General features: G+C 40.1%; 3 protein-coding genes across 7 annotated transcripts; 2 read left to right on the top strand and 1 right to left on the bottom strand.

Annotated features, from left to right (window-relative positions):
- Positions 1-553: 553 nt before the first annotated feature.
- On the bottom strand, positions 554-8,475 carry LOC122671751 (probable transcription factor At3g04930). Of its 2 annotated transcripts, XM_043869158.1 has the most exons (2): positions 8,406-8,475; positions 554-1,793 (listed from the first exon to the last, which is right to left on the bottom strand). In XM_043869158.1, the coding sequence occupies exons 1-2, from the start codon at positions 8,458-8,460 to the stop codon at positions 589-591; spliced, it is 1,260 nt and encodes a 419-aa protein (XP_043725093.1). In that variant the 5' UTR covers positions 8,461-8,475; the 3' UTR covers positions 554-588. The 2 variants fall into 2 exon arrangements, with proteins under 2 accessions (XP_043725093.1, XP_043725092.1); XM_043869157.1 differs by lacking the exon at positions 8,406-8,475 and having other exon boundaries at positions 554-1,940.
- LOC122671753 (rubredoxin) lies at positions 6,522-9,955 on the top strand. 4 transcript variants are annotated; one of them, XR_006334379.1, is made up of 3 exons: positions 6,524-7,346; positions 9,544-9,582; positions 9,629-9,955. XR_006334379.1 is itself a non-coding variant. In XM_043869164.1 (3 exons), exon 1 carries the CDS (start codon positions 6,714-6,716, stop codon positions 7,314-7,316), a length of 603 nt encoding a protein of 200 aa, XP_043725099.1. In that variant the 5' UTR covers positions 6,524-6,713; the 3' UTR covers positions 7,317-7,346; positions 7,849-7,850; positions 9,593-9,955. The 4 variants fall into 4 exon arrangements, 3 of the variants coding, with proteins under 3 accessions (XP_043725097.1, XP_043725099.1, XP_043725098.1); XM_043869164.1 differs by lacking the exon at positions 9,544-9,582 and adding an exon at positions 7,849-7,850 and having other exon boundaries at positions 9,593-9,955; XM_043869162.1 differs by lacking the exons at positions 9,544-9,582; positions 9,629-9,955 and having other exon boundaries at positions 6,522-6,655; positions 6,697-7,512.
- Positions 9,956-12,946: 2,991 nt separating this feature from the next.
- LOC122671749 (protein S-acyltransferase 18) lies at positions 12,947-17,035 on the top strand. The gene is made up of 9 exons (XM_043869153.1): positions 12,947-13,163; positions 13,668-13,781; positions 13,870-14,193; positions 14,298-14,366; positions 14,509-14,580; positions 14,668-14,796; positions 14,909-14,989; positions 16,103-16,264; positions 16,346-17,035. Exons 1-9 carry the CDS (start codon positions 13,080-13,082, stop codon positions 16,856-16,858), a joined length of 1,548 nt encoding a protein of 515 aa, XP_043725088.1. The 5' UTR covers positions 12,947-13,079; the 3' UTR covers positions 16,859-17,035.
- The last annotated feature ends 1,924 nt before the right edge of the window (positions 17,036-18,959 follow it).

The following is an 18,959-nucleotide window of genomic DNA, read 5'->3' as shown; positions in this document are numbered from 1 at the left end:
AATCCGCGTAAAGAAGTCTGCCTTGGTGTAAATGAAATTTGGAAGAATCCAATTGAGAGACCATACAGGAAAAAAAAATTTGAAATACTAAAACCTCAAGTTGTTTCACCCCGAGTAAAGTTCAATCACAGACCTCTCCACCAGAGTTCTTTACATGGGTACTCCATAAAAGGGGAGACTTCCCAGATGCTTTTAAGGTCGTCCTTGCAGGGAAGGACTCGAGCCAAGAGTCCTTCCCTGAAACTGAATAAATGGAGCTACAAAATTACTTGTTATGCCAAGAATATCCAATATAAACTGAATAAATTGAACCACAGGAAAAACAAAAACAGGGAAGAAATTAGGGCAAGTATATGCTATATACAGTCTTAAGAACCATTGCATCAATCTCCTCAAGTTTTGTTTCTCAAATCATAGACTACAGTACAGATACGGAGGGAAATTAAATTAAAAATGAAAAAGGAACGGGAGAAGAAAAACTACTCAATTGTTCAACTGCCACCCACCCAGATGCCTAGATTACATCAAGAGATCCCATCTGCAACTAATCTCCACAGTAAAATAAACCAATAATTTAACAATTACCCATTATCCATCCATCGATTTCAGCTTCTCTAACGCAGACTTGATCTGATCTTGCACTAGTTCAATCCGTTTCGAGTACACCTCCAATTCCAATATCTGCTGCTTCCTCCACTTCTCGTCAACGACCTCCCCACCGGAAAAATTCAAGGAATTATTGCCTCCAAAGTTCAGGGGAAGGGGATTCAGAGCCAGACCACCACCATATCCCCCAGCGTTACAAGGCCCACCACTACTGATGGCGCAATAGAGCAACTCCTTGAACAGAGGCGAGAGGCAACTCCTCACCGTATCTTCGATAACATTCGGAATTGATGAAGTGGTCTGATTATGATAATTTGATAAGTGATCCTCCGCAGCTCTCTTTCGAGACCGTCTCTGTGACCTCGACATCTTAATCTCAGATTTATTCGCATCAACGTTGGAATTGTTGTTGATATTGTGGAAATTCTCGTTACAGTTGGTGGTGTTGCTCGTAGGATTTGGATTCCCTTCTTCGTCTTCCAATACAACCTCTTCGACTCCTACCCCAACAGTGCCGCCAGTACTGCTCCAAATCTTGCGAGAGATCTCGAAGGTGGCTTGGTCGTGAGGACTCTTAAAGGAGAATTCTTTGCCGGAACTGATCCGATTGAGGACGTTGCGGTACTTCTTTTTCAACCTACGGAGCTTCTCGACGAGCTGGTTCTTGTTGAAATCGAGATGCAATTGAGTCTTGATCTGGTCGTAGAAAGGGGCCGTGTCATGATGGTGAGAAGAATTGTGGGTTCCTCGCTGCATCGTGTAGTCGAGGAAGCCTTGTAAAAGTCCAATCTCGTCCCCATCGGTCCACAGCCGTTGGAATAGACGGCGAGAGTCGTCCAAGGCGGGGGGTTTCTTCCCTTCGGAAGCAACAGCAGAGGGGGTAGCGGTGACATCGGAGGAGGTCCGCTGACGCTTGTGGTCGGGCGATGAGCCGGCGGCCGGTGCTGCCTTTTCGTCGGCGGATCCATTGAGGGCGGTGGCGGGGGGAGGGATGGAGGAGGCGAAGGCAGTGGTGATGGTGGTAGAGTTGGTGGGGTTTTGTTGGACAACGTTAGAAGAAGAATCCTTGTTAGGGTTGTCTTCGGACGAGGAAGACGTTGAAGGAGAAACGGAGTTGATATCCTCCTCCTCGTCTTCTTCCTCCTCATCGTCTTCGGGAGGCTGGGCTATTATCAAGTCATCATCTTCTTCTTCTTCTTCATCTATATCTCCATCTTCTTCGCTCTCTTCATCATCAACTTCTTCTTCCACTTCTCCGCCGCCTCCGCCGCTGCCGTCGCCACCGCTGATTTTCTGTTCTTCTTCGTTGGGAGACATTTTTTTTTCTCTGTTTTACAGTGTAAGGTTGGGGCCTGGGGGTTGCGATCTGTTGTTGAATGATTTTTACGTCTAACTCTTTCGTCTCGTGGGTGCAGAAAAACCTTATTAAAGCCGCTTCGAATTGAAATTGTAATAAGAGGATTCGAAGTGAAAGAGCCAGAGCGGAACCATCGATTTAGAAATTGGGGTTTTTTCAGATCTTATTAGGGTCAATCTCTTGTGGCGACTGGCGAGGCGAGGTGGTTGGGCCGCAAGGCCCGAAACAGCAGAACAGCTCACGAGTCACGAGCTTCTTTAGCTTTTTGACGTTTTCTCCCTGCCCCGGAACTCGATATGGTATGTCTCTCACGGTCTTACCTGGTCGGTGTATTCCTAGCTCCAGCGTGGGGCCAATGAGAGCACGCATAAGGGTACATACACGGATAGGACTTTGATTTCGTAGGGGCGATTGATAATTTCACACACATGTGTATGCCTGGAATGCAATCAGACAGTGTTCTTTTTTCCATATTTTTTTTTTAAGGAGTATCATTAGGGTGGCAAGCAGATTTCTCCCTCATAGTGGTAGGCTGGTAGCGTGGGAAACCTCTTCCTTTATGGCCAGGTTTGTTTGGCAGGCAAAAAAGGGTGGTAAAGATAAAACCATTAGTTTCACATGTACTGGGGCCAAGGGTTAGCAAAGGCAAGGAAACGAAAGAATAGTGAAGGATGGGTGGAATAATAAAAATAGGGCAAGAGATCTCTGCTTGAGGCCAATGGGTGACACGCCTGGGTATCTATCTAGGGGTAGAGACGTCATCTCACAATGCCGTATGAGGGGGCGTAAGAAACACTACCAAGTAGAGATCTTTTTCCTAATAAAATAATATTAGAAATCCTATCTCCCCCTTTGCCTACAAAATCCTATTGAATATTGTGGGACTTTAAAGAAAGGTGGGGTGGGATAATTCCCTTGCCACTTTAGCACTTGTCACTTTGGTAGACTACGAATTTAATGCATGTTGTTTGTTACTCCACCACTTGATACAGACAAACAACTTTGGTTTCTGGAATTGGGGGAGAGGTTTTTTGTCCAAGATTGTGGTCTCTACGCCAACACAAGGGTCAATCCGTCAATGGTAACGCGTATGTGGAAGCATCAACAAAGATGGGAGTTCCACCATTTCTGGGGGTGGGGTGATCATTTTGCCCCATCCTATCTTGGTGTAGGTACCATGCTCCCAAATAGAATCATTTTTCCGTTTTTTTTTTTTTTTTTTTTTTTTTTTGCGATAGCAAATCATTTTTCCCTTTGGAATTTTAAGAAAAAACTTCAAATTATCTCAACCCTTTATTCCAACCGCAATCCATCAAACAAATAAGGTCTAAGAATTACTAGATAGGAATTATTCCTAAATTTTGATTCCAATGTAAGGTTGTTAATTGGTATAATTCCCATTCGATTCAAGTATGAAGGATATAGGATTTTAATCCTCTCCAATTCTTAAAGTTGTGCAGTACGGCAGTATTAGGTGGAGATGTCGACACGTGACAGCTTGGATACCAACAGTTCGAGCTCAACACAAGTCAAAGAACTTGAACTATTGGATGTCCGATCTACCACGTGTCAACATCTCCACCTAGCATTACAACACTGCATAGCTTTAGGGAATTGAAGAGGATTATTTTCTGAAGGGGTATAAACCAAATTGAGCGGTTTATTAAATGTTTCCAATATTCAAAGCGAAACCAGTTAATTAACGGTTCCGATTAAACAACTCTGATTAAATGTTTTTTACTGGTTTCAATTTCGCTTTTGTTTGTGGATTTGAGTTAATAGTTTTGGACCCAATTAGGAACGGGTATATTTTTTAAGCCCAATAAAGAAATCTGATATTGTTGGGCTTAAACCACAGCATCTAGGCCCAAATTGCGATTTAAGAAATAAAAATAGTTTCAAATAATTTACATGATGTAAATCCATTTCAAAACACCAAAGAGCGTAAATCCATTACAAAACACAAAAGAGCGTATAAAGAATGTCAAGACTAACTGATTTTTTAATTGATTTATTGAGTAACATATTGGTTCTAATCATTTTTTATTGGTTTAAATTGATGGTTTAAACGATTTTACTTCTTAAAACCAAATTTCAACCTATAGTAGACGGTTTATCGGTTCTAATTTAAACGATTCGATTCGACAAATTTATTAGTAAATGATCTCAAGATATCTCCTTTTAAGTTCCACCACCTTATCCAGAGGTAAATGAGTTGAGCTCCAAAGAGTATCCAGCCGTTGGGTTGTGCTGCATACATCCCTAGGCGTTCATCAAGATGTGTGCAGCATAGCCCCACCCTTGGATACCCCTAGGCGTGCCCTAGGCGCTGAGCTCCCTAGAAGAGCTGGATCCGAGGTAAATAGACTCACATTTCTCATTAATCAAGGTAATGAGACACATATCTATGACTATTAATATCTAGGGAAATTTACGAAACACCCCCTGAAAAATGGGTCGAAACTCCGATCACCCCCTAAAATTTGAAAATACTCAGATCACCCCTGGAATAGAGCCCAATACTCAGATTCAACCCTACCGTTAGTGGTCCACTGTTAAACGATGAAGTCAGCCATTTAAATAATTTTTAAAACCCTAAACTACCCTTGTGCAATGTAAAGTTACAATATTACCCTTGTTGAGAAAAACCCCCCAAAGTATAATGTTATCTTCTTCGTTCTTCACGCTCTTCCCAAAAAACCTGCAACTCCAAAAGTGAACTTTGTCGGACTGAAGAAAGACAATGAATTTCCTCTTCTTCCTATTTGCTTTTCTTCTTCTTCTTCCGCCAGCACCAGCATCATCACCACCACTGCAGCCGTCGATCCTCTTCCACCGCCATGGCTGCCACCAATCAAACCCTCTTTGCAGCAGCAACATAAGAGCTTTTTTTCATCTGCCATCCAACCCCTCACCCCAGCTACTGTACATCACCACAGTCCTGCCATCATCCACCTCAATCACCCACTGCCAAACATCTCACCGCTGTACACCACCGCAACAAGCCCAGCTCTATCATGTCCCTGTGCATCCCATGTGCATCGTAAATCTGTGGCGAAGCAGAAACGAAATCCCTCAAACCCATCTGAAACTGAAACCTAATTACCACTAGTTTCTCTGATAAATGTAAAAATAACCCACAAAACCATTTTCAAAATTGGTGGAAACCATAACGATGAGATGCATACAGAGTTTGCAATAGGAACAAGAGCCATGAATTTAATCGCTAGTCAAAGAATCCAAAAGTGAAAAAACAATCGAACCAACAAAACCCATTCTAGATTACTCATAATATGGAATCTTGAAGAACAAAAACGAAAGTAGAAAAATCAGGCTTTATTGTTCGTCTTTCCAAGCACAAGTGCATGTTGGTGTTTGATTTGTTCAATAAAAAAGAACGAAGAAATGAACTCCAAAATCAAACGGGTTCTACCAAAATTCCAGGGATGACGCAGGTTGCAGGGCTTGGTGATTGTGACGATGCAGCGAAGGAGGCCATTATGCTTGCACTTGCAGACCAACGTTAGGGCTCGTCCTAGGTTCTTAGTGACGTCGGAGAAGATGCAGTGGACAGGGCGCTCGTACAAGGAAGAGGTGGGTCAGTGGGTGAGTGCTTATTTGTCTCTCTCTCTCTCTCATCCAAATTCCTGAAAAAATCTAACCAAGTGACTTGGGGTGGAGATGAACAGTGACTCTCCTACCCTTTACCTTTCCTGTCTTTTAGCCCTAGAAGAAGAAGAAATGCAGAGAGGAAGAAGAGGAGATCTGTGTTGAAAGAAAAAAAAAAATTAGAACACCAGAAGAAAGAAGAAAAAGTATGAGGTTAGCCAATTAAAGGTTTCTTTTCAGCTTCTCTTCCCGGGGTTATTGAAACCCTAAGTCACGGGGTTATTGAAACCCTAAGTAAAGAGAAGCAGCGGCAGCAGCGGCGGCGATGGCGGCGGCAGTGCTGCCAGCGGAGTTGTAGGGAAGGGGTGGGGTATCTTAGGTTGAAGATGAAGGAAAGGGCAGTATTGTAAATTTAATTCTAATGATTTAGTACAAGGGTAAAATAGTCTTTTTACATCAATAACTAACAGCAGACTAACACCGTTAGTGTAGAGGGGTTGAACTGAGTATTTTCAAATTTCAAGGGATAATTCAAATTTTGACCCATTTTCAGGGGGTGTTTCGCAAATTTCCCTAATATCTATGCTCTGTAACTAAGTTCTTCTTCGATATAATCTTACAATCCTTTATTAACTACTTAACGAACATTCCTACCACTCCCGCAAGAGGATTGGACAACTATATCATCAAGATGAGTCCAAAGAGTGGCCCACTTTTCCAAAGTAATATAGGGATGGTAGTGAGTATATAGGGATATGGTGAGCGTTGATGGCTTGATAGTTGACTGCTTCCATTCCAACGGTGGCAACGTGTACTAATTACTCAGTTGCGATGGCGACGGCACCCACCTTATCCTGATTCTGAGCTTCACAAGTCACCACTAAAGAGTGGAGTGTTGGAATCTCTGAGGCCCAAACTAAGGGCATATGCTTTTACATGGATCCATATGGATCCCTCTCTGCCTCTGTGGTGTTGTCTCTCTTCCGCTTCCCCATTTCCATCATCAAAGCCTAACGGCAATCCACCTGAATCAGAGAAACTTCTGTTAAGATTTTAAGAAAGCCTAAGACCCAGAAAGAGAACTCAGAGAGATTAAGCAACAGAGAGAGAGAGAGAGAGAGAAGGAGATCTGAACCCGTCAATGGCTTCTGCTACAACAAGACCGACCTTCTCGTTCCACCTCCACTCTTCACACACTCAACCATCACGCACGAGGCCAAAAACCCTTGTCAGCATTCCCACTTTCCACTCCCAGAAACTCCTTGTTTCGCCCTCTTACAATCCCCCAAGACTGCAATTCACTTCAAAATCCGTGGACGTCTCCAAAGAAGACAAACCCATTTCTGGAGAACCGGATTTAACGTCAGCTTCCGATGATACTCCAATTCCAGAAACGGAGAAATTCGATAAGCGTCGTCTGGAAGAGCGGTTCGCAGTATTAAACACCGGCATCTACGAGTGTCGCTCTTGTGGTCACCGGTTCGATGAGGCTGTCGGTGACCCATCGTACCCAATCCCTCCGGGACTGCAATTCGATAAATTGCCCGAAGACTGGAGGTGCCCGACCTGCGGGGCGGCTAAGTCGTTCTTCGTAAGCAAAAGTGTGGAGATAGCCGGTTTTGCTCAAAATCAGCAGTTTGGGCTGGGCGGGAATGCACTCACGTCTGGGCAGAAGGCGGTGCTTATATTTGGGAGCCTCTTCCTCATCTTTCTGCTGTTCCTTTCTGGCTATTTTCTGCAATAATCGTAATTAAGGGGGAACAAGAGTTTGAAGGTTAGAATCTCCTTCTCCCCTTTCCCACCTTCTTCTCCCTCCCATCTCACCTTCTATATATGAAAATGGTTCTAATTTTTTCTGTCTACTGGTAATGTATTAGTGCTGGATTGAAATAATGGAATTCTGTTCGAACTCATTGATATCAAAAAGCGTGTTTGTTTCTGAATCTTTCATGTGTTAGTGCGTTACTTAGATTTTGGGTCCTCAATAATTGTATAGAAGGAATCAAGGACAGAGTAAGAAACGGCTGTGGATTGTGAAATTTCAAAGATTCTTTTATACATTTAACATTTTCTCCATGATGTGCGGCCAACGACCAAATCACCCATGTCAAACTGGAGAAATAATACTGATGAATCAAATAAATAAATTTAAGTTCCTTATGTGATAGTACAAACAAATGGTATACTATTGCCATAAGAAAATCAAGGTCTTCTTTTTCCTGTTCCTTATTCATTCTCTTGGGTGATCCAAGGTTTATAAGAAGATGACCCGGAAGCTGTGTACTTTTCCTCATCATTTACCATGTATTGATTATAATGGCTGGATTATATTATAATGCTTTGTTTTAAGGGAAAATTGGAGTCTTCCCTACATTTCAAGATTTATTTATGGTTTCATATGCAGGTTTTTAAAAGTTATTTATGAATTCACTCAACCAATTAAATCTTGTAACTTTTTAATTCCACTTCATCAACCAAAACAAATTAGGTTTCTCAAGTTTAACTTTTTATCCATTACCTAAGAACTTCAAAAAAATTCCTAATTTTGCCCTATTCTTTCACACTCTTCCCCCCTTACTCATAATGTTGTACTTGATTTCCTTCTTATAGTATTCTCTTTCCCAATTTCTCTCTATCTAGTTTCTTGAAGTTATTAGGCGAAGGAGAAAATATTCATATCATTCTTGTTGGTTGGTTGGTGATATGGAATAAATTTAATTACAAGAATTTAATTGATTTCATGAATTTATAATTTGCTTTTGAAAAACAAAGAAATCTTTAAAATAAATACTATATATTTGGTTTGACATTAAGCGAGTACTTTTCACTAGACCTAACTCCTCTATGTTGTACCTGAAGTTAAAGCATGAATCAGTGAGGAAGGACATTAATTAAGAAGTTTGAAACAAACTTGGTAATGACTACCAGATGAGCACAGCATTTCCTACAGAGAATTTTCTGAAACTGTGTGGTCCAATTAGCCCATCATAGTCTGATAATAAAAAATAAAAAAAGAACTCTTTCTCCACAACTATTGCGGCTTTTAATACATACAAGCCCCTCTCGTTTAGACCATTTCTTACTAATACATTGGACAAAAGGATCAAAGGAGTATGGCAAAGCACATAAATTGATGTGCACCAAAAGAAACTAACTTATGGAGCATTTTTTAAGCAATCCCTGCTGTACAGAATCATGAGTAAACTAAACTAGGATTGAATGACCTTTTGACCTCGAATAATAGAAATTTAGGCACAACAAATGTGTCTTTATTCATGACATTTAAGTCTCTTAGCCACAGAACTACTTGAGCAAGAAAGACAGTTCTTCTGGGAAAAGAAAAAGGGGAAAGATGACATTCAGCAAAAGCAATTACCAGTTGTCCAATAAACTTCTGGAAATGTAAAACTGGACCCATCACAAGTTCTAGAGAAAGCTGCATGCATGTTAAGTGAATTAATGCAATCTAGAATTACAAATTGCAATAATATAGTCAAAATTGAGAAATTGAAGAGATCAAGGACGAGGACACACACCCACACTTCCTCACATTCTCTAAAGGGTGATCAATTAAATAGGCTTGTTGCTCCATAAAGATTCATTTGGTTAGATCAAGAAAATCCCTCCAGAGTTTCTTAGGTACTCTGTCCAAGCCCCAACTGATGGCATTGCACTAGCTGCTGCCCAGCAGTGTGAACTTTCTTCTGTTTTATCTAATCCTGGTGATCAGCAAAGTTCTGGTTATTGAGAAGGATCTAGTCATCTTCTAGGTGGCAACCCTCACCCTTGGGCTTCTACAAAGCAAGAGTAGATGGTTCACTCTCAGATTCTTCTGCTGCATGTATGATAGCATTAGTGATTTTTCTGGATTCCACACTCCTATAACTCGCATTTGCATGACTGGGGAAACCCATGGATTCAGAGGTTTCCGATTCTTGCTTGAACTAAACCTGATACTATCATTGCTGAAGAAGATTCACTGTCAATTGTTCGATTCAGCTGGAACTGCCTCAGCAGCAGGCTCATATGGTCACCGTTTGTTAAGTTGGAACTGTATCAGCAGCTGCTCATATGGTCACTGTTTGTAGAGATCTTGTTCAACAATTGAATTCAATTCAAGCTAGTCACACCTTGGAGATGGAAATACTGCAGCTCACATCTTTTGCAATTGTTTTTGATGATTCATTTAAGGTACATGGGGCTTTGTTTGGCTGATTGTATTGCATCTGGCATCTCTTCAGGGATGGTATGTAATGGTTGGATAGCTTCAAAGATATGTTGGACTGTGTTGCACTTGATTAAATTGCATCTATCATCTCTGTGGAGATGCTATGTAATAGGTTATGACTGATGTGAATGGAATTGCCTTTGCCTTTAGCCAAATGATAGAACTCAAATGTGCATAAATATAGGAAAAAAAATAAAAGTTGTTGTGAATCAAGCTTTCTAGTCCTCCAGGAATGCGTGGGTTGGTGGTACTTAATAATGAAGGACAACTGGTTATGGCTTAATCTGTAAGAGCCACTAATACCAATGTTTTGTTGAATTTACAATATCATTTAAACTGGAAGGATGAAGACAGGAAATAATCTTTTTTTTTTTTTTGGTAAGAGACGGGAACTAATCTGAGAGAGTATGTTTTCTCTATTAGCAAATCAAGATTTCTGTTGGAGATAAGACAGACGAAGAAGAAGAATCTGATACAGTAGCAAATTCAGAGTTCATAGAAAGGAGGAGGAGAAACAAAGGAAAAGATAACACATTGTAAGTAAATGGTTGAACTCCCAGACATAGCTGCCATAAAAAAGACAAAAGCCAACATCCCATGCCATATGAAAGCAAATGCCTGGAAAGCAAATTTATTGAAAAGTTGGAGCATCACGACTGCTGTTAAATAGGGGGTGATGGAGAGCAAATTTATTGAAAAGTTTTTTTAAACAACCAATTAAAATTGCTGGAGGGTAGCGATGGAACTCAAAAAACATTTGGTCACCTATTTTGAGGATCATCTATTTACACCATTGATTAAATCAAGATAACTGACCACAAAATTTGTAGCACTTTATTTTTGTGGGGATCCAATCAAGGGAGGGTTTTTTTTTTTTTTGGTTTGTGTGTTTGCAGGTGATGCCGACTCTGGTACTGGTTGCACTGAGGTTATCGTCGGCTCCGAAGCTCTAGTCGCCGTTCAATCTTCACCAATCCTCTCCTGTCGCTGGACGAAGCTTCACTTGCTGATCTAATAGAACCTTGCAGATCTGTTCGAAAGTTGTGGCAGCGATTCTGGTGGTCTTCTTGCCGTCAATCGAAGCTCCACTAGTCGATCCAGCAATCTTTGCTGATCCGACAGGTTTGTTTGAAAGTAGACTGTGGCTATTTGTCGGCATGCGTGGGTAGTGTGGCGTTGGACTGTTCGACACGTATGCCCCCCTCTATTGGCACGTATATGCATGCGCTTAAAATTAGCTGTGTTTACAGTCTGTTATCTAGGGAAGTGGTTGTGAATCTTGTGACCCAACCGCTAGTCTGGATGATCCAGTCAATGGCATATGAGACTTGGTCAATTTTTACTCCTTGGTTTTGGATACCGTATTTTCATAACTTGCGTTTATCATGTTCTCTATCTGTTATATGTATTTTGCTTTCTTTTGCTTGGCGTTGGGTGTGCATTAATGAATAGCCTTCTTTCTACCCCCAAAAAAAAAATTAGATTGGGGTCGGAGTGGCTAACCATGGGTAGGAATTCCAATTCTTCGCCTTGGTCAAGAATCTGGAAGCTTAAATTACATCCAAACTTCAAAATTTTCTTATGGAAATTTTTCAATGAGGTTGTTCCTAATAATATCATAGTTGTCAAGGCGTCGTCTAGGCATCCAGGCGCCTTGATCGCCTACTGGCGACTTGGTTTCGCCTTTATTTTTTACCCTCTCCACAGCCTAATGGCAGATGACAGTTTAAGTCTCTAAACTAATGAAGCAGAATGGGCATCTGATTTTGTCAGAGATAGGACAACTTTCATTGCCCATTTGAATTATGGATACAAAGATTGAGCCCAGGAATTAGGGGCCGCAGGCATCCATGATCCAACAGGGACTCAGCAATGCAACATCCATGGGGGGGGGGGGGGAAACCAAAGTAGAAATCTATGTTGATTCATTGCAGATGATGGATTTGTTGAATTCTCAAGATGCAAAAGTCATGGATGTGAGAGCTTTTATATAACATTAGCAGACTACTTAAATTCTTTAGATCTGTAATATTTAAGTAAGGAGATCAAAGACTACGTTTCCTATGTTCACATCCTTGCTCACAAAGCAAGGAGGGGAGTGGGAAGCATTCTTGCATGCTAACTTATTATATGTTGAATAATTTATCTAGTTATTTTATTTTTTTACTTTCATTAAAATAAATCACCGATGTTACTGTGATCCAAATCTGGATTAAATTATCGAAGAGGATCTCAGGTCTGAACACCCCATTTCATGCCACCCAGCTATGAAAAATTGATCCAACAACTCCAACTGCACAAAAAAGGTTCTCAAATCTCAATCGGTTGATCTTGCTCCATTTTGGTTGTTTTGGCATTAAAATCCCAGTTTTGTAGACCCAAATCAAGACCAGTTGATTATGTAATTGATCTCAAGATTCCAGCCTACAACTGATTATTAAACAATCACTCTGCCTCGGTCAATTTTACTCTACATCTGATGAATTATAGAGTAGTGGTTTTCCATAATGCCAGAGTGAGAAACTCCACCAATGAGAGGGGTCAAGGAGACTAAAATTGTCAAATAGGGGCTCAACCTACATACTTATTGAGAGAATGTATTAGTGTGGGTTCTATGAGTCATTATGTAAGAGGATGTGCAGATTCCTATGCAGTCCAGTATCTTGCATTTTTACTCCCCTTATAAGGCAAAGGGCCTATTTTAAACTCAGTGTCATTGCTTAACACAGCCCCATATTGTTTCCAAGAAACACATACAAGGACTAATTTATTGTAGAGAGAGGATTCTCCACAACAACGATATGGAGAAGAATTTGTACATCACACCAATGGCAATGCAGAGAATGATATCATCTACATAAGACCCACATGGGTCAAAACAGGTGAGCGGGTATCAGTATGACCTCACTTCTCATTAGGCGAGAGGAATGTGCACTCTGCATCACAAGGTTCTTTTTTCCTTCATTTTACAGAGCAAAATTAAACCTGGTTCATTACAGCGTGGGGCCGGGGCAGTTTTGTGTTTAGCCCGCTCCACTGTCATAGCAATCCAGTTCGGTTTAGTTGGGTTGTGTTTAGGGTCTTTTACTCCTCCGGGCGCCGGCCCTACTGGATGGAAGTCTGGAAGGGGGGGAAAAAGGAGTGAGTTCAAATTTTAAAATTCCGTCAACTGGACCGTTGGTCTAGGTTGAGCAAGAAGGGGGCGTGGGATCGGAAAAATCAAGATCGACCATCCCGTAAATGCTTGACGCTCTTCTGATGAATTTGTAGGAAGCGAAAATGTTCGACCGAAGCTGGAAATTTCTACCAGAGGTTAGAAATATGAGGCGCCATGGCTGGGAGCGTCCTCTGCACCCATTACAGGTTATTCTTCAACATAGTCAGTGAACATTAGGAAAAAGAATGATCGACAACCTTGGGTTCTTTGGTCTCTCTTTTCATGTATCTTCCGAGAAAAAGATTAAGCTTTGAAATGTTGGATCATCGGAATCTTACAATGTATGCTAGAAAGTTTTTGATTACCTTGGAGCCCATCGGCTCAGGTTGTGTTTTAATACCATAAACTTATCTATCCTATTTTTGCTATTCATTGTCGAAACCTGAGTTTCCATCAATGAATGATGGTAGATTCGTGGGTTTGACACTCAATCTTTACTAGTTGAAATTAACTGAGAAAATCATATCTCCTAACTTTCCTACCTAATAGATATAGGTCTTCAATTTTCGGTTTTTTAAAATTTTTTGAAAATGTAGGCGAGGTGAATATCTCAATTTAAAATCCCTTTCCTTGAACACTGTAGTTTGGATTATATAGTAATAGAGATACAGAAACTCACCAGCAAAATCACGTTTATTGTTGAATTGCAGATAGTGGGGATGGCAGTATACAGTTTTCTTCTTGTTGCCTTTTATGCCTTCCTGGGGCCTTTTCTAGGAAACAGACCCGCCGAGATCACAGTTATCACACTATTTTCCTTCGTGGTATGGTCAAGTGCTTATCCTGATTACCCAAACCAACTAGATTTTTATTGTCAAAGTGGCTTATTTATCATGATTTCACATCTTGCAGGCACTTTCTGTGATCTTTCTGTTTGTGAGGTGTACTGCCATAGATCCGACTGATAAAACCAGTTTCAATAATAAAAGAAGACCCAAATCTAGAAGGTTTTTGAAACTGAACTACGGTCACATATTGAGTCAGATTGTATTAAGATTTATCAGGAGGATGGAGAGGAAAATCCTTAGGTACTGGATCAGGAGGAGATACTTGGACCCATTGAAAACTGGCATTCAGTTGGAACCCTTGCTACCATTCCCCCTTGTGGCCGAGGATGATGCAATTGTGCCTGATTTGAAAGAGGACATCTCATTTTGCTCGCTATGTGATTTTGAGGTGTGTTGGGAAGTAATACAATTTTGAAATCAAAACAGACTACATATGTTCTTATTGGGTTTTATGTATTCTATACCTCTAAGTTGGTGGAAGCTTCCTCTCAGGTTAAAAGGCGCAGCAAGCACTGCAGGATCTGTAACCGGTGTGTTGAAGGATTTGATCACCACTGCAGGGTGAAGAGCCAACTCTGCTCTTCTTTGCCTTCCTTTTTCACCCCATACTCCGAAAATTGATTTTTTTTAACATTCATATACCGAGTAAAAGAGCAAAAGTAAGAGACAAAGGTGCATGCTCTGATTACTTCTTTGGTTGCAGTGGTTAAACAACTGCGTTGGGAAAAAGAACTACACCACCTTCATCCTTATGATGGTCTCAGTTTTGACAATGGTTAGTTTCTTCTTATCGTTCTTTCCTAAAGGATATTTGGGTTAAATCATTGTGTTCGTCATTGTTCCCACTTTCATTTTGCTACAGTTATTTATAGAGGGAGGAAGTGCAGTTGCCATTTTCATCCGGTGCTTTGTGGATAAGAAAGGGATTGAGCTGGAACTAGTGAGAAAACTGCACATAGATTTCCCCAGAGGAGTTCTTGCAACGATATCGGTACTGTTTTTTGCTCGAGATGTTTCACCATTTCATTCAGGAGCCAATAAGCTATTTCATTTTCATAAGTTGTAGGTTTTTTTTTCCTTTTCACACAAACTACTTGCAACAGGTATTCCTGGTTTTAATGACAGCATACGGTTCTGCAGCCTTGGGCCAGCTTTTCTTCTTTCATGTCGTTCTAATTCGAAAGGTATTTTTAGGATTGTATAAACACAAAGAAGTGGTTCTGTTTTAGGCATGGATGATGTATTTAAGATAATATTCTTCCAAGAGTTCAAGGAACAATTCTCATCCCAATTATTTTCAATGATTCATTGGTGTTAATTTCTTTCAATCGATGAACTTGTCGGTCACATGGGGTGGGGGTATGGGATGGTGGTTTCCTTGTAAACTATTTGGAATACCCAAAAAAATACAAAAAACATAAGAAAGCAAAATAATATGATTTTCAGTCCATCTGATCTCCAAATGCCTTTGATTTTCATGTAGTGTTGTTTGGTGAGGTTGGTAAGAAAGGTGGCATGGATGAAAGATGATAAATTCTTTCACTACTGTTTCTGATTTTTTTTTTTTTTGGGGGGGGGGGGGGTGGGGGGAGAGTAAACAGGGTTACTTGTAAGTGGGTGACGATCTGCTAAATTTCATATCGGTCTTCGGTATTGGAGGTGAGGGAATCAACAGGGATACTCGTAAGTAGGTGAAGGTCTGATAAATTTCATGTAGGCCTTTAGTATTGGTTTATTTGATTTCACGACATTTCACCGTGTAGGCAAGGATCTATATGTCAAATATGGCAGAGAACTCAATTTGAAATCCTTTTAGTGTAGTTTGGATCCTAAAATATTTGAGATATTGAAACTCACCTGCAAATCAATTCATTGTTGGGTTGCAGATAGTGTGGATTGAAGTGTACAGTTTTCTTCTTCTTGCCTTTTACAACTTCCTCGGGCCTTCTTTAGGAAAGAGAACTGCCGAGACCACAATTATCACACAATTTTCCTTCTTGAAGAGGAGAAAAGAAAGTAGTTGCTTTTTTTTTTTTTGAACGGTGGGAGGAGGAAGAAGTAGAATTCGAAGTTAATATCCTTAATTTGAGTGACCAGGCTTTTTGTTCTTATAAGATTACTTTTTGCTTGAATTGCCATATATTAAGTATTCTATATATTACAGTATTAACTGTTCTTCCATTTTTAACTATGAAAGAGTAACTCTCGCATAAACCTTGCTCTTCCGCAGTTAGCCACCTGACTATTTATCTCCAAAGTTTTGATTAATGTACTGAACCCCTTGATTATTGCTTCAGGGAATGAGAACATATGATTACATACTGGCAATGAAGGAAGAGAGCCAATTGGAAACATTCAATTATTCAGATTTTTCTTCAGATGAGAGTACTGACTCTGACTTCCCAGAGAGAACCACACTTATGTCCAAGTTTACATGCGGAAAAAGCAAAACATCTCAGGTTAGATATAAGCCTTTTGTATGCATTTTTTGCATCTTTCCTTACCATCTTCCCATTTTAACAGTTGCCTATAAATTTCAGAAACCAGTGAAACTGTCCATAAGAATTGATGGAGGATCTGAATCCTCCAACTTCAACAAGAAGCCTGGCTATGCTGCAAGCATTGACCCATGGAAGCTGATAAAGATGAGCAGAGAAAAAGCTCTAATAGCAGCTGAAAAGGCAAGGGAAAGACTAAGGAAACAGAAGCCAGCAGTAGAACATCAGTCTTTGAAGCCATTGCCATCAGAAACAAAATGTGGACCACTGATAAATCAAGAGAAGAACATAATGAGTACAGGATCTGGGACTACTACGCCTCTCATTTCCAAAGGATGGTTTCCAGGTTCACCAGGGAGATTTTCGAGCCCAAGAAGGCGGTTTTCCAGTTCACCAACTGTGTTACCTGGTGCTGTGGTGTCACCAAAGCAGAAGTACAGAAACAGTTTTGATTTGAAGCTAACAGAGGTGTCAAATGAACTTGAGACATACATTTCTAGGCAGGTGTTGTGCTCTGTTTTGAAGAAGGATGGAGATGAAGCATCCCCTAGATAGTCTTTTTTTTTTTTTTTCAGTTGCATTAATTTCATTTCTCAGCCTTTGAGAAAGGTTGGTTGTTTAACTGTGTGTATTCTTTGTGAATTTATGGTAACTTTTTATATTAAAAGGGAGAAGGGGTCATATTTATAGAGTTCTTACACTTTCAAAATTTTAAGTGATAAATATTGGAAATGTTATTGCTTTTTTTTTGGGGGGGGGGGGGTCGTGAGGGTGTCTAAAAAATATGAATACGTGTCAGTTAAATTGGCAAATTGTTCATGCATGGATAATGCTTACCATGGGTGGGATCATTGCCATTGCCTCATTTAAAAGCACATTCATGCCTTCTATTGTGAAATTGTCTGAATGAACATCAGCATGGTCTAACTTTACTATAATAGATTCAGAATGCCAAGAAAATTGTAGAGGATGCTTGTAAAGCAGTCTGTTTGGTTTCAGAAAAGTATCAAATGCAAACAACTGAACTTGGAGGAATTATGCCAACACATGTGCAGCAATGCTTGGCCTCTGTGGTTCAGGTCCAATGGTTGATAGGTGGTACAAATAAGCCTTCCAAGTCAATATCCCTTGTGAAAAGACAGCCTTTCCAATGCTGCCAGAGGTGTTCCTCTTTCCTCTATCCTCCTTTTTGTGTTAAGATGACACCATTAGCAGACAGAATGCTAGCTATCAAGTATCAATGTGATTTCAGACTATAAAGTGGCTGTGTGCTGCTTAAACACAAAAATAACGGAAGCCATGACTTTCTTGAGATGTGCGATACTAGGGAGAACTTCTATTGTCGAGATCTAAGCCAGATTAAGTTCATCTATGTTTGTAAATTTTTATGTCTTTCATATGATTGTGCAGAGGGCAGGAAAATCTGTCCAAATTGTATAATTTTGTACAAGATCAGTTATTTTTCCAACATATTAGATTTGGGTGCTAGTGGGTGTGCATATGCTTGATTAAAACTATAGTCTCCTTCTAAACTATTATCCATTACTTGTGGAAACAAAATGTTGCAACATAGTCCACACAGACTAATTGGACAAACAACCCAGGTTATATCATGAACCTGACAAACTATAAACTAATGAATATATTTTCCCTTTATGTGATGGCTTCTCTTTGTACATTTAATTCATCTTCAAATGGTGCCACCCCAGGTTACAGTAGAACACATTCAAATTTTGTATGGGCCAGTTCCCACTGAACATACAAATATTTGTGTAGGCCCAAATTGACTGGTGGGTTAGGTTTTCATACAAGTTTTGTTCATAATCTATCTCTTCTTCTCAAGTTATCATGGAGACTCTTTGGGCCTCCATTTTAAGGGAATTATATTTTAGAAATACTACCCTTTTAGATCCCACTGCTTCCTTTAAGAATGGTTCTTGATGTTGAATGGTATTAAAAAAGTATTACCATATTTGAGGAAGATAGTTTGTTGACATGTGGGTACTGGTACTCAAATTTTTATTTGGTCCGATCCCTGGATCCCGCGAATTAATGGGTATTTTTATGTGCCTCAGTCAGTTCTGCCTCAGTCAGTTCTGCCTCATCCCTCTTATAAGAAGGTTAGTAAGCTTATGATATATAAGGAATGGAATAGCAGTTTATTATTTTCTCTGTTTCTTAGATATGTTGCTCAATCGATTTTGAATATTACTATACATAACAAACCACATTTGGATGTGCTTTTCACGCCTCACTCTAGGACAAGTAAGCTTTCTACTAAAATTGTTGCTGAGCATCTACCTAAACTGACTATCAGCAATAATCTTCTCCTTCCTTTTCGGAATTGCTTTGGAAATTGAATGTCCACCCTAAGTAAAAGATGTTCTTGTGGAAGTGTTGGTAGCTGGCATACCTACTAAGAAAAAGCTTGCTAGTTTGTGCTCTTTAGATATTGTGCATTGTGTCATTTGAAAGATGAATTAGAAAGAAAACTGGTTGGAGCTTGAGCTGGAGATCCTTGCTAAATTCAGTTCTGATATCACTGTTAGAGAAGCTCTGCAATCTCCCTCCTTTTGGAGTCTATTCATGATCTTGTTCCTGAAGACATCATGCATCAGATTCTCTCCATGAGATCTCACATTAATGCTAATGGGTT

The sequence above is a fragment of the Telopea speciosissima genome, chromosome 8 (genome assembly GCF_018873765.1).
Source record: "Telopea speciosissima isolate NSW1024214 ecotype Mountain lineage chromosome 8, Tspe_v1, whole genome shotgun sequence".
Lineage (NCBI taxonomy): Eukaryota > Viridiplantae > Streptophyta > Magnoliopsida > Proteales > Proteaceae > Telopea > Telopea speciosissima.
Note: the sequence above shows the minus strand (reverse complement) of the source record. Positions and strands in the feature narration are given on the sequence as shown.

Bases quoted from the DNA above. Each gene is read 5' to 3' on its own strand.
- LOC122671753 (XM_043869163.1), top strand. From the start codon at position 6,714: ATGGCTTCTGCTACAACAAGACCGACCTTCTCGTTCCACCTCCACTCT.
- LOC122671751 (XM_043869157.1), bottom strand. From the start codon at position 1,923: ATGTCTCCCAACGAAGAAGAACAGAAAATCAGCGGTGGCGACGGCAGC.
- LOC122671749 (XM_043869153.1), top strand. From the start codon at position 13,080: ATGTTCGACCGAAGCTGGAAATTTCTACCAGAGGTTAGAAATATGAGG. The intron at 14,367-14,508 runs GTGAAGAGCCAA...CTTTGGTTGCAG, and splicing joins GATTTGATCACCACTGCAGG to TGGTTAAACAACTGCGTTGG. The intron at 14,581-14,667 runs GTTAGTTTCTTC...ATTTTGCTACAG, and splicing joins TGGTCTCAGTTTTGACAATG to TTATTTATAGAGGGAGGAAG.